Here is a 12,749-nt window from a genome sequence, read left to right on the forward strand (position 1 = left end):
AGCCAATCATCAGTCATTTGTGTAAGTTGAATGTCCTTCCCTATAAGGACATTCGGAAAGTCTGTTGGAAATTGGTTTACTTTAAAATAGCATTGTATCTGGTCAAACTATTTTTTCCAAAAGTTTCCAAAGGGCTGTTAACAGGCTGATTGGTCGGCTATTTGAGCCAGTATGTAACGAGTGCGCTGAGAGTCGGCAAGTAAGTTCAGGGAGAGGGTGTTTAATAAATAAAATAAACAATGAACACGAAATGCAAACAACGCACTGACATAAAACAGAGTCAATAACACCTGAGGAAAGAACCAAGGGGAGTAACAGATATCGGGAAGATAATCAAGGAGGTGATGGAGTCCAGGTGAGTGTCATGAAGTGCAGGTGCGCGAGACGATGGTTACTGGTGTGAGAAATAATCAGTAGCCTGATGACCTAGAGGCCAGAGAGGGAGTATACGTGACACAGTAAAGGGGGCTTTACTATTCTTAGGTGGCGGAATGACTTTTGCTTCCCTCCAGGCCTGAGGGAACACACTTTCTAGTAGGCTTAGCCAACTACATTTAAACTCAGTTTTTCACAATTCCTGACATTTAATCCTAGTAAAAATTCCCTGTCTTAGGTCAGTTAGGATCACCACTTTATTTTAAGGATGTGAAATGTCAGAATAATAGTAGAGAGAATTATTTATTTCAGCTTGTATTTTTTTCATCACATTCCCAGTTGGTCAGAAGTTTACATACACTCAATTAGTATTTGGTAGCATTGCCTTTAAATTGTTTAACTTCGGTCAAACGTTTCAGGCAGCTTCCCACTAACTTCCCACAATAAGTTGGGTGAATTTGGCCCATTCCTCCTGACAGAGCTGGTGTAACTGAGTCAGGTTTGTAGGCCTCCTTGCTCACACATGCTTTTTCAGTTCTGCCCACAAATTTTCTACAGGATTGAGGTCAGGGCTTTGTGATGGCCATTCCAATACCTTCACGTTGTTGTCCTTAAGCCATTTTGCCACAACTTTGGAAGTATGCTTGGGGTCATTGTCCATTTGGGAGACCCATTTGCGATCAAGCTTTAACTTCCTGACTGATGTCTTGAGATGTTGCTTCAATATATCCTCATAATTTTCCACCCTCATGATGCCATCTATTTTGTGAAGTGCACCAGTCCCTCCTGCAGCAAATCACCCCCACACATGATGCTGCCACCCCCGTGCTTCACGGTTGGGATGGTGTTCTTCGGCTTGTAAGCCTCCCCCTTTTCCATCAAACATAATGATGGTCATTATGGCCAAACAGTTATATTTTTGTTTCATCAGACCAGAGGACATTTCTCCAAAAAGCACGACATTGGTCCCCATGTGCAGTTGCAAACCGTAGTCTGGCTTTTTTATAGCGGTTTTGGAGCAGTGGCTTCTTCCATGCTGAGCGGCCTTTCAGGTTATGTTGATATAGGACTAGTTTTACTGTGGATATAGATACTTTTGTACCTGTTTCCTCCAGCATCTTCACAAGGTCCTTTGCTGTTGTTTCTGGAGGGAAATGCTGTAGGAATGCTCAACCAGTATCGCTCATTCAGCCGACAGAAACTTTCAACCGGTTTTCCCCATTAAGCAACGAGTCGGAGTCTGAGGCCGAGCCTTCTCTTGTCTCTACTCCTCCCGTTACGGGGTCTGAGACGCCGAAGCTTCCCACCATTAGCTCTTACAAATTGGCGACTCCATTACCTGCAGTATTAGACTTAAAACGAATCATCCAGCGATCATACAATGTTTACCAGGGGGCAGGGCTACCGACGTTAAGGCTAATCTGAAGATGGTGCTGGCTAAAGCTAAAACTGGTGAGTGTAGAGAGTATAGAGATATTGTTATCCACGTCGGCACCAACGATGTTAGGATGAAACAGTCAGAGGTCACCAAGTGCAACATGGCTTCAGCGTGTAAATCAGCTAGAAAGATGTGTCGGCATCGAGTAATTGTCTCTGGCACCCTCCCAGTTCGGGGAGTGATGAGCTCTACAGCAGAGTCTCACAACTCAATCGCTGGTTGAAAACTGTTTTCTGCCCCTCCCAAAAGATAGAATTTGTAGATAATTGGCCCTCTTTCTGGGACTCACCCACAAACAGGACCAAGCCTGGTCTGCTGAGGAGTGACGGGACTCCATTCTAGCTGGAGGGGTGCTCTCAGCTTATCTACCAACATAGACAGGGCTCTAACTCCTCTAGCTCCACAATGAAATAGGGTGCAGGCCAGGCAGCAGGCTGTTAGCCAGCCTGCCAGCTTAGTAGAGTCTGCCACTAGCACCATCAGTGTAGTCAGCTCAGCTATCCCCATTGAGACCGTGTCTGTGCCTCGACCTGGGTTGGGCAAATCTAAACATGGCGGTGTTCGCCTTAGCAATCTCACTAGGATAAAGACCTCCTCCATTCCTGTCATTATTGAAAGAGATTGTGATACCTCACATCTCAAAATAGGGCTACTTAATGTTAGATCCCTTACTTCAAAGGCAATTATAGTCAATGAACTAATCACTGATCATAATCTTGATGTGATTGGCCTGACTGAAACATGGCTTAAGCCTGATGAATTTACTGTGTTAAATGAGGCCTCACCTCCTCGTTACACTAGTGACCATATCCTACGTGCATCCCGCAAAGGCGGAGGTGTTGCTAACATTTACGATAGCATATTTCAATTTACAAAAAAAAAAATAAGTTTTCGTCTTTTGAGCTTCTAGTCATGAAATCTATGCAGCCTATTCAATCACCTTTTATAGCTACTGTTTACAGGCCTCCTGGGCCATATACAGCATTCCTCATTGAGTTCCCTGAATTCCTATCGGACCTTGTATTCATAGCAGATAATATTCAAATTTTTGGTGACTTTAATATTCACATGGAAAAGTCGACAGACCCACTCCAAAAGGCTTTCGGAGCCATCATCGACTCAGTGGGTTTTGTCCAACATGTCTCTGGACCTACTCACTGTCACAGTCATACTCTGGACCTAGTTTTGTCCCATGGAATAAATGTTGTGGATCTCAATGTTTTTCCTCATAATCCTGGACTATCAGACCACCATTTTATTACGTTTGCAATTGCAACAAATAATCTGCTCAGACCCCAACCAAGGAGCATCAAAAGTTGTGCTATGAATTCACAGACAACACAAAGATTCCTTGATGCCCTTCCAGACTCCCTCTGCCTACCCAAGGACGTCAGAGGACAAAAATCAGTTAACCACCTAACTGAGGAACTCAATTTAACCTTGCGCAATACCTTAGATGCAGTTGCACCCCTAAAAACTAAAAACATTTGTCATAAGAAACTAGATCCCTGGTATACAGAAAATACCCGAGCTCTGAAGCAAGCTTCCAGAAAATTGGAACGGAAATGGCACCACACCAAACTGGAAGTCTTCCGACTAGCTTTGAAAGACAGTACTGTGCAGTATCGAAGAGCCCTTACAGCTGCTCGATCATCCTATTTTTCCAACTTAATGTAGGAAAATAAGAACAATCCTAAATGTATTTTTGATACTGTCGCAAAGCTAACTAAAAAGCAGCATTCCCCAAGAGAGGATGGCTTTCACTTCAGCAGTAATAAATTCATGAACTTCTTTGAGGAAAAGATCATGATCATTAGAAAGCAAATTACAGACTCCTCTTTAAATCTGCGTATTCCTTCAAAGCTCAGTTGTCCTGAGTCTGCACAACTCTGCCAGGACCTAGGATCAAGAGAGACACTGAAGTGTTTTAGTACTATACTGTATCTATTGGCACAATGATGAAAATAATCATGGTCTCTAAACCTTCAAGCTGCATACTGGACCCTATTCCAACTAAACTACTGAAAGAGCTGCTTCCTGTGCATGGCCCTCCTATGTTGGACATAATAAACGGCTCTCTATCCACCGGATGTGTACCAAACTCACTAAAAGTGGCAGTAATAAAGCCTCTCTTGAAAAAGCCAAACCTTGACCCAGAAAATATAAAAAACTATCGGCCTATATCAAATCTTCCATTCCTCTCAAAATGTTTAGAAAAGGCTGTTGCGCAGCAACTCACTGCCTTCCTGAAGACAAACAATGTATACAGTCTGGTTTTAGACCCCATCATAGCACTGAGACTGCACTTGTGAAGGTGGTAAATTACCTTTTAATGGCATCAGACCGAGGCTCTGCATCTATCCTCATGCTCCTTGACCTTAGTGCTGCTTTTGATACCATTGATCACCACATTCTTTTGGAGAGATTGGAAACCCAAATTTGTATATACGGACAAGTTCTGGCCTGGTTTAGATCTTATCTGTCGAAAAGATATCAGTTTGTCTCTTTGAATGTTTTGTCCTCTGACAAATCAACTGTACATTTCGGTGTTCTTCAAGGTTCCGTTTTAGGACCACTATTGTTTTCACTATATATTTTAACTCTTGGGGATGTCATTCGAAAACATAATGTTAACTTTGTTAACTATGTGGATGACACACAGCTGTACATCTCAATGAAATCTGGTGAAGGCCCCAAATTGTCTGCGCTAGAAGCCTGTGTTTCAGAGATAAGGAAGTGGATGGCTGCAAACGTTCTACTTTTAAACTCTGACAAAACAGAGATGCTTGTTCTTGGTCCCAAGAAACAACGAGATCTTCTGTTAAATCTGACAATTACTCTTAATGGTTGTACAGTCGTCTCAAATAAAACTGTGAAGGACCTCGGCATAACTCTGGACCCTGATCTCTCTTTTGACGAACATATCAAGACTGTTTCAAGGACAGCTTTTTTCCATCTACGTAACATTGCAAAAATCAGAAACTTTCTGTCCAAAAATGATGCAGAAAAATATATCCATGCTTTTGTTACTTCTAGGTTAGACTACTGCGATGCTCTACTTTCCGGCTACCTGGATAAAACACTAAATAAACTTCAGTTAGTGCTAAATACGGCTGCTAGAATCCTGACTAGAACCAAAAAATTTGATCATATTACTCCAGTGCTAGCCTCCCTACACTGGCTTCCTGTCAGGGCAAGGGCTGATTTCAAGGTTTTACTGCTAACCTACAAAGCATTACATGGGCTTGCTCCTACCTATCGCTCTGATTTGGTCCTGCCGTACATACCTACACGTACGCTACGGTCACAAGACGCAGGCCTCCTAATTGTCCCTAGAATTTCAAAGCAAACAGCTGGAGGCAGGGCTTTCTCATAATGAGCTCCATTTTTATGGAATGGTCTGTCTACCCATGTGAGAGACGCAAACTAGGTCTCAACCTTTAAGTCTTTAAAGGAAAACTCATCTCTTCAGTGGGTCATATGATTGAGTGTAGTCTGGCCCAGGAGTGTGAAGGTGAACGGAAAGGATCTGGAGCAACGAACTGCCATTGCTGTCTCTGCCTTGCCGGTTCCCCTCTTTCCACTGGGATTCTCTGCCTCTAACCCTATTACAGGGGCTGAGTCGCTGGCTTACTGGTGCTCTTTCATGCCTTCCCTAGGAGGGGTGCGTCACTTGAGTGGGTTGAGTCACTGATGTGGTCTTCCAGTCTGGGTTGGCGCCCCCCCTTGGGTTGTGCCGTGGCGGAGATCTTTGTGGGCTATACTCGGCCTTGTCTCAGGATGGTAAGTTGGTGGTTGAAGATATCCCTCTAGTGGTGTGGGGGCTGTGCTTTGGCAAAGTGGGTGGGGTTATATCCTTCCTGTTTGGCCCTGTCCGGGGGTATCATCGGGGGCCACAGTGTCTCCTGACCCCTGCTGTCTCAGACTCCAGTATTTATACTGCAGTAGTTTATGTGTCGGGGGGCTAGGGTCAGTTTGTTATATCTGGAGTACTTCTCCTGTCTTATCCAGTGTCCTGTGTGAATTTAAGTATGCTCTCTCTAATTCTCTCTTTCTTTCTCTCTCTCGGAGGACCTGAGCCGTAGTACCATGCCTCAGGACTACCTGGCATGATGACTCCTTGCTGTCCCCAGTCCACATGGCCGTGCTGCTGCTCCAGTTTCAACTGTTCTGCCTGCGGCTATGGAATCCTGACCTGTTCACCGGACGTGCTACCTGTCCCAGACCTATTATTTGACCATGCTGGTCATTTATGAACATTTGAACATCTTGGCCATGTTCTGTTATAATCTCCACCCGGCACAGCCAGAAGAGGACTGGCCACCCCACATAGCCTGGTTCCTCTCTAGGTTTCTTCCTAGGTTTTGGCCTTTCTAGGGAGTTTTTCCGGGCCAACGTGCTTCAACACCTGCATTGCTTGCTGTTTGGGGCTTTAGGCTGGGTTTCTGTACAGCACTTTGAGATATCAGCTGATGTATGAAGGGCTATATAAATTAATCTGATTTGATTTAATGACTCCAACCTAAGTATATTTAAACATCCAACTTCAACTGTATATTATCAAGCATTTCACACATATTATCCAGATATTGACTGTTAGCACTTGGTGGTCTATAGCATCTTGCCATAAGAATTTTGGTGAGGCAGATGACCCTGTAGCCATTTTACTTAAATTGTGTTTAACATAAGATCTTCTCTTAGCTTTACAGAAATGTGGTTCTGAATATAGAAAGCAACACCCCCCCTATTGGCATATCTGTATTTTCTGTAAATGTTATAACCGTGCATTGCTACCACTGTGGGTAATCACCTCACAATTCAGCCCATTGACTGGTGAGCTAATGTGGCTCATTTCACATTAGTGTCATTTCACAGTGGTGTCAAAGTCCTGCAATAAGAGTTACGACCTTAATATTTGTGTAAACTCTTCACAGTTGTGTTCTGTGGGTGTCACTGACTAGACTGATACTTATGGATCTTGGGTCTATGAAATTAGGTAAGGCTGTACATTGCAATATGAATGTTCAGTACACAGTAGGTTGACTGGTGAGCTAATGCCAAGAGTGTGCACAGCTGTCTTCAAGGCAAAGGGTGGCTACTATTAAGAATATCAGTTATAAAATATATTTTGATTTAACACTTTTTTGGTTACTACATGATTCCATATGTGTTATTTCATAGCTTTGATGTCTTCACTATTATTCTACAATGTAGAAAATATTAAAAATAAAGAAAAACCCTTGAATGAGAAGGTGTGTCCAAACGTTTGACTGGTACTGTACACACACACACTCTTGAAGTAGTGGCAAGGGGAACCACTACTTCAAGGTCTCAAAGCGAGTGACGTCACCGATTGAAACGCTATTAGCGCGCACCACCGCTAACTAGCTAGCCATTTCACATCGGTTACACTAAGATGATTGGAAAATGAACACCTAATATTTTACCTATTGCTTTCAAAACCTATCATTATTAGATCCTGTTCAGAGAAGTACACAAAGTCAATGATAGGCAATATATTGCCTGCAGTACACTTGATGGCTGGCAAGTAGAGTAAGTGCATCTGTTTCTGTTATGTCTTGTTTACATCAAGACATATTTCATTACGCCATATGTCGTCTTCAAGGAGTCTTGCCCCACTACTGAATGGACAAGTGTAACACAAGATGCAGGAGAGCCTGTCACTCATTAAATATACACATATTATTCAATACAGGATAAATATATGTTTTAAGTGGATAATATTTAATTACTTGTTCCTCAACTTGTTTCTCTAACTTTATAGCAAGTCAAGCTAGCTTGCAATGTAGAGCAGCTAGCTAGCTAAAAGCTAGGCTTGGTTGAAGATACAGTATCTTCAGCCTAGCTTTTAGCTAGCTACTGTGCATTCGGAAAGTATTCAGACCCCTTGACTTTAAAAAAATGTTGTTACGTTACAGCTTTATTCTAAAATTGTTTAAATTGCTTTTAGCTAGCTAGCTGCTTTGCAGCCTCCCAAAATAAGGCTCTCCTCCACCTTGCGTTACAAAAACTCTAGTTGTCCGTTCAGTAGCGGGCAGAAAATGGTGCAATTGTGGAATCTGCAGAAACCCCTCGTTATACTTCTATTGGTACATTTTAAAGCTAGGACAGGCGGAAAGCAGGAGCGCTCCAGTACAGTAGGTGACATTAATGCACAATAACATTGGATGCCAGCCGCCAATAAACCCCGCAGAAGGGTCAGGGGCGACAACCGTAGCTAGCTAACCAGCTGTACATGATAGACAGTGTTCTTTGTCCACGCCTGTCGGGCACTGTTTTCCCGTTAGTTATGTTAATGACGTGAGGACAGGTGTTTGGCAGGTAGGAGCGAAGGACCCACATTCGAAAGTGTCACAAGTATGAAGACAAAGACAGTACAGTATGAAACGCTGATGAAATGTTCTGCTCGAGATGGGGGGCGTTCATGCTGTAACCAATAGGATGCTCGAGGGGGGTGTTCATGAAGTAACCAATGGGAACGCCCCGAATCCAGGCTGCGGTAGCACACTAACAGCGGGTAAGACTCCGTGAAAATGACAGTGTATTGAAATGCGTCACGATGTAAACTGTGCATTAGACTGTAATCAGTGTCAGCAAAACGTTGCATGGATGAGGTAATGGTCAGTACTGCATTGTTATCAAAACATTCCTATTGATATGATTAACCAATACTATGAATGGTTATTTTGAATAAACTTAATGAATTATTAAGTATCCATTCATTAAAAAAATATATATACAGCAAAGCACTGTAACTGTAATAATGAATGGTTGTATTCAGAGAGAGAAACTCCTTAGGAATGTGTGTGTCCCCTATCAGTAACCACATACAGGAAAATTCAGCAGCTGCCCAAGAAGATAATCAATCTGTTCAATTCTTCCTGTGTGATTGTGTCTGTTCAATGTGACAGAGATGAACAATTAATTTGACGTTCCTATGGTGAATGTGACTAGAGTGCCGACGTCACTTCCGTGCGCACAGCGTTCACGTTTGGCAACAAGCCTTAGCAAGCTGCGTGTATTTCGGGAAGATATTTTGCCCCCAATAATCGTCCAACGATGACTAAATTACAATATCTGAATGTGTACCTAACTGAGCGTTTGATGCAAGCTGCCGAGGAGATACTTGGAGTGGTCGGAGACACGATCTCCGAGTATCAGGAAGAAATAGCCCGGACAAAGAGAGAAAACCAATACCTGAAACAACACTTGATCACACCGGTCTCACCGGGTATGTAGCTAGCTAGATTACTTTACTGTACTTCTCATTTACACGAATTAGCTAAACAGCTAGAAAAGTTACATTGTTTTCTACAATAGTTGACTCTGTGGGGCAGAAAGACGGTGGATGCCTAGCTCTCAATCTCTAAGCAGCCAGAAGGCTTCTCCTATAGTTTCAGCCATTAGCTTCGCCCACGACTACCTCACGTGAACTACAATCCGGACGCTGTTTTAACCTTTAGAAACTTCAATAATCATTGAAGTATCATTCGATACATATGGCTCTTATCTTTCATCAGCGCGAAATACCGGAGTTCCCACTCGTGCACTCGTGATGGGTCATTCGCGAACGAACGGCTCTTTTTGGTGAACGTTGGGAATCGCGTCGGTGAAAGAGCCGTTTATTTGGCTCCCTGATTTGCATACTGCTAATAGTGCTTTTTGAGCTTTAAAAAAAGATTATCTGCAAATAGGGTACACAATCATTCTCCGAATATGGTAAATTGGAGACAGCGGAACAATTTGTTGACAGGGGGTGCAGGATTTTTTTAGGCCTAATTTAGATTTGTGTTCCTTGTTCTTCATGATGCTCTCTGCGCTTTTAACGGACCTCTGAGACTATCACAGTGCAGGTGCATTTATACGGAGACTTGATTACACACAGGTGGATTGTATTTATCATCATTAGTCATTTAGGTCAACATTGGATCATTCAGAGATCCTCACTGAACTTCTGGAGAGAGTTTGCTGCACTGAAAGTAAAGGGGCTGAATAATTTTGCACGCCCAATTTTTCAGTTTTTGATTTGTTAAAAAAGTTTGAAATATCCAATAAATGTCGTTCCACTTCATGATTGTGTCCCACTTGTTGTTGATTCTTCACAAAAAATACAGTTTTATATCTTTATGTTTGAAGCCTGAAATGTGGCAAAAGGTCGCAAAGTTCAAGGGGGCCGAATACTTTCGCAAGGCACTGTATATATTATGAGCCAAAATTATGGCTATGCAATCTTTTCATCACATTAGGAATAGCAGGCTAACTAACATAAGTTTGCAAATGTGATGATGTATGGAATGCATTATTACAAAAGGCCATTTTTAATGGTGACAATTAACTTCAAACTCACTGGCCGCCTATGCGCTGGTACAACACACTCAAATAATGCAGTGCCGTGGCTTGATCCAGGTGGTTATCGGAGGGTCTAATTAAATCCTACACCAGGGGTTCCCAAAATGTTTTGGCCTGCGACCCCATTTTGATCAACACTTTTCCGCGACCACACAATGTATTAAAAAAAGAGAGTGATGTAATCAACGGCCAATGTTTACCTTTTTAAATTGGGGATATGACAGTCTATTACACATCAGTCTGACAGTACTTTTGATAGTATTTCAATTTGTCTGTTTCTTTCGCAACCTCTAGTTTGGGAAACGCTGCACTACACCCTCCATAAATTTCACTCCCTCAGCTTTGGTTCACTTGTGTGTATGGCAGACGCACGCGTGAATGCCCAAATGGATGGATGGGTGAGGGGAAGAGGTGACATGGGATTCAGCCAGAGACATAGCTATGTCATTCCCAGAACAAGCTAGCTAACTCAATGGTGGTCTTGCTAATCAAGCGTCAACAGCTGTCATTGATGTAAATTGTCTTCTTTCCCACAGCTCCTCAGCCCATTGTCTCTTGGGTCTCAGAGCAGCAAACTCCCCCTGAGCAACAGCGCTGTGAGCAGGAGTGGAGCCCCAGTCTAGGCCAGAGGGACCCAGAGCCCACACAGATTAAAGAGGAACAGGGTGAACTCAGGACCCGTCAGGAGGTAGAGCAGATTCAAGGGCCTGAGGCTGATACCAAAGAAGACTCCATAACCATTCCTCCCTGTGTGAAAAGTGACTGTGATCAGGAGCCACCTCAGCCCACACATCTTCCCCAAACTGTGGAGAACAGAGAGAAGTACTCTCTACTGACCAACACAACTGGACAGATCAAAACAGAACCTGATGGAGAGGGCTATGGAGTATCACTATCAGAACCAACCAGTGACTCCCCTCAGTCTCAGCCCCTCTCTGCAGTAAATCCAGACTGTTCTAGAACACAGAGTGAGAACACTGAAAGTGTTCCGAGAGATCCAGAAAGGAGACCAGAGGAGGACACCCAGACACACTCATGTGCTCAGTGTGGAGCCGTGTTCTGTGAGCTATCCCAACTGGAGGCACACATGCTATCCCACACAGTACCACACAGTGGTGACACTAGTCACAGGCAAATCCTCTGCACAGTCTGTTGGAAGTCATTCACCTCTACCAGTTACCTCAAGGTCCACCTGTGTTCTCACAATAAGGAGAAGCCCTTCCACTGTGGTGTGTGTGGCAAGAGTTTCAGCTACTCAGGCAGGTTCAGGGAGCACCAACGCATCCACACGGGAGAGAGACCGTACCGCTGCCACGTGTGTGCTAAACGCTTCAACCGGTCTGCCCATCTGAAGACCCACCTGAGGGTCCACACAGGGGAGAAACCCTACTCCTGTCCTGTCTGTGGGAAAGGATTCAGTCAGTCCAGCCATATCAAGGGACACCTCAGAACTCACACCCGAGGGAGGTAGATGAAAGATGCCTTTTTTTTATTAGGATCGCCATTCTCCGACGCCAATGGCGACAGCTAGTCTTACTGGGGTCCAACACATAACGAAAAAGACATTACAGACAAAAGACTTTACAGTTAAACATTAACATGTAGTGTGTGTGTGCACTCAGTTCCACATACATGTTAGTACATACACGCAACAAGTAGGTCAAATGGGGGAGAGGCGTTGTGCCGTGAGGTGTTGCTTTATTTGTTTTTTAAAACCAGGTTTGCTGTTCACTTTCCCTATATGAGATGGAAGGGAGTTCCATGCAATCATCGCTCTGTATAATACTGTAAGTTTCCTTGAATTTATTCTGGACCTGGCGACTGAAAATATGTCTGGCGGGGTAAGTGCTGTGTGTAAGTTGATTATGCAAACAATTTGTAATTTCGAACACATTGGTGTTTCTTTATAAAAACAAGAAGCCATGCAGTCAGTCTTTCCTCAACACTTAGCCAAGAGAGACTAGCATGCATATTATTGCTTAGGGGATGGCGGTGTCAAAAAGCAGAGCATCTTTTTACCACGGAGAGACCTCTCCCCATCTTTACAGCCATTAAATCAATATGTTTTGACCATGACAATTTACAATATTAAGATAACACCAAATAATTTGGTCTGCTCAACAGCCAAACCATTAATTACCAGATTCAGCTGAGGTCTAGAACTTACGGAATGATTTGTACCAAATACAATGCTCTTAGTTTTTGAGATTTTCAGGACCAGTTTATTACTGGCCTCCCATTCTAAAACTGACCAACTCCTTGTTTAGGGTTGCAGTGATTTCACTAGCTGTGGTTGCTGGCCCATATAGGGTTGAATCATCAGCAGACATGGACACAGGCTTTGTTTAATGACAGTGGCAGGTCAGCTTTCCATCTAAGTTGTCAATGCCAGGAGGTTTGTCATTATTGATCGATAACAATCCTCTTCCACACTAACTTTACAAAATTGAAACTTACAATGCTTTTCTGTCATTATTTTCTTTCAACTGTTCGTGGTTGGCATTTACTGCCTAGGTTTGCCCTCTTTGCCAATGAAGTAATTATTAAAATAATTTGCAACATTAAA

The 12,749-nt window shown here is 43.2% G+C and overlaps 2 protein-coding genes across 2 annotated transcripts in view; both read left to right on the top strand.

The window, feature by feature from the left end:
- LOC110537029 (uncharacterized) overlaps window positions 1–7,050 on the top strand; it is a 25,414-nt gene extending 18,364 nt beyond the window's left edge. The window contains exon 3 of the transcript XR_016484896.1: window positions 5,885–7,050. The gene's annotated coding sequence lies outside the window, so the exon portion shown is untranslated. The remainder of the gene's footprint in view (window positions 1–5,884) is intronic.
- Window positions 7,051–8,802: 1,752 nt separating this feature from the next.
- On the top strand, window positions 8,803–12,749 carry LOC110537030 (uncharacterized). Its single transcript, XM_021622745.3, has 2 exons — window positions 8,803–9,065; window positions 10,720–12,749. The coding sequence occupies exons 1-2, from the start codon at window positions 8,894–8,896 to the stop codon at window positions 11,652–11,654; spliced, it is 1,107 nt and encodes a 368-aa protein (XP_021478420.1). The 5' UTR covers window positions 8,803–8,893; the 3' UTR covers window positions 11,655–12,749.

This window comes from Oncorhynchus mykiss, chromosome 12 (genome assembly GCF_057628025.1).
Source record: "Oncorhynchus mykiss isolate SJ-2025 chromosome 12, ASM5762802v1, whole genome shotgun sequence".
NCBI lineage: Eukaryota > Metazoa > Chordata > Actinopteri > Salmoniformes > Salmonidae > Oncorhynchus > Oncorhynchus mykiss.

Coding starts and splice junctions, on each gene's coding strand:
- LOC110537030 (XM_021622745.3), top strand. CDS start 8,894: ATGACTAAATTACAATATCTGAATGTGTACCTAACTGAGCGTTTGATG. Junction 9,066..10,719: donor GATCACACCGGTCTCACCGG/GTATGTAGCTAG, acceptor TCTTTCCCACAG/CTCCTCAGCCCATTGTCTCT.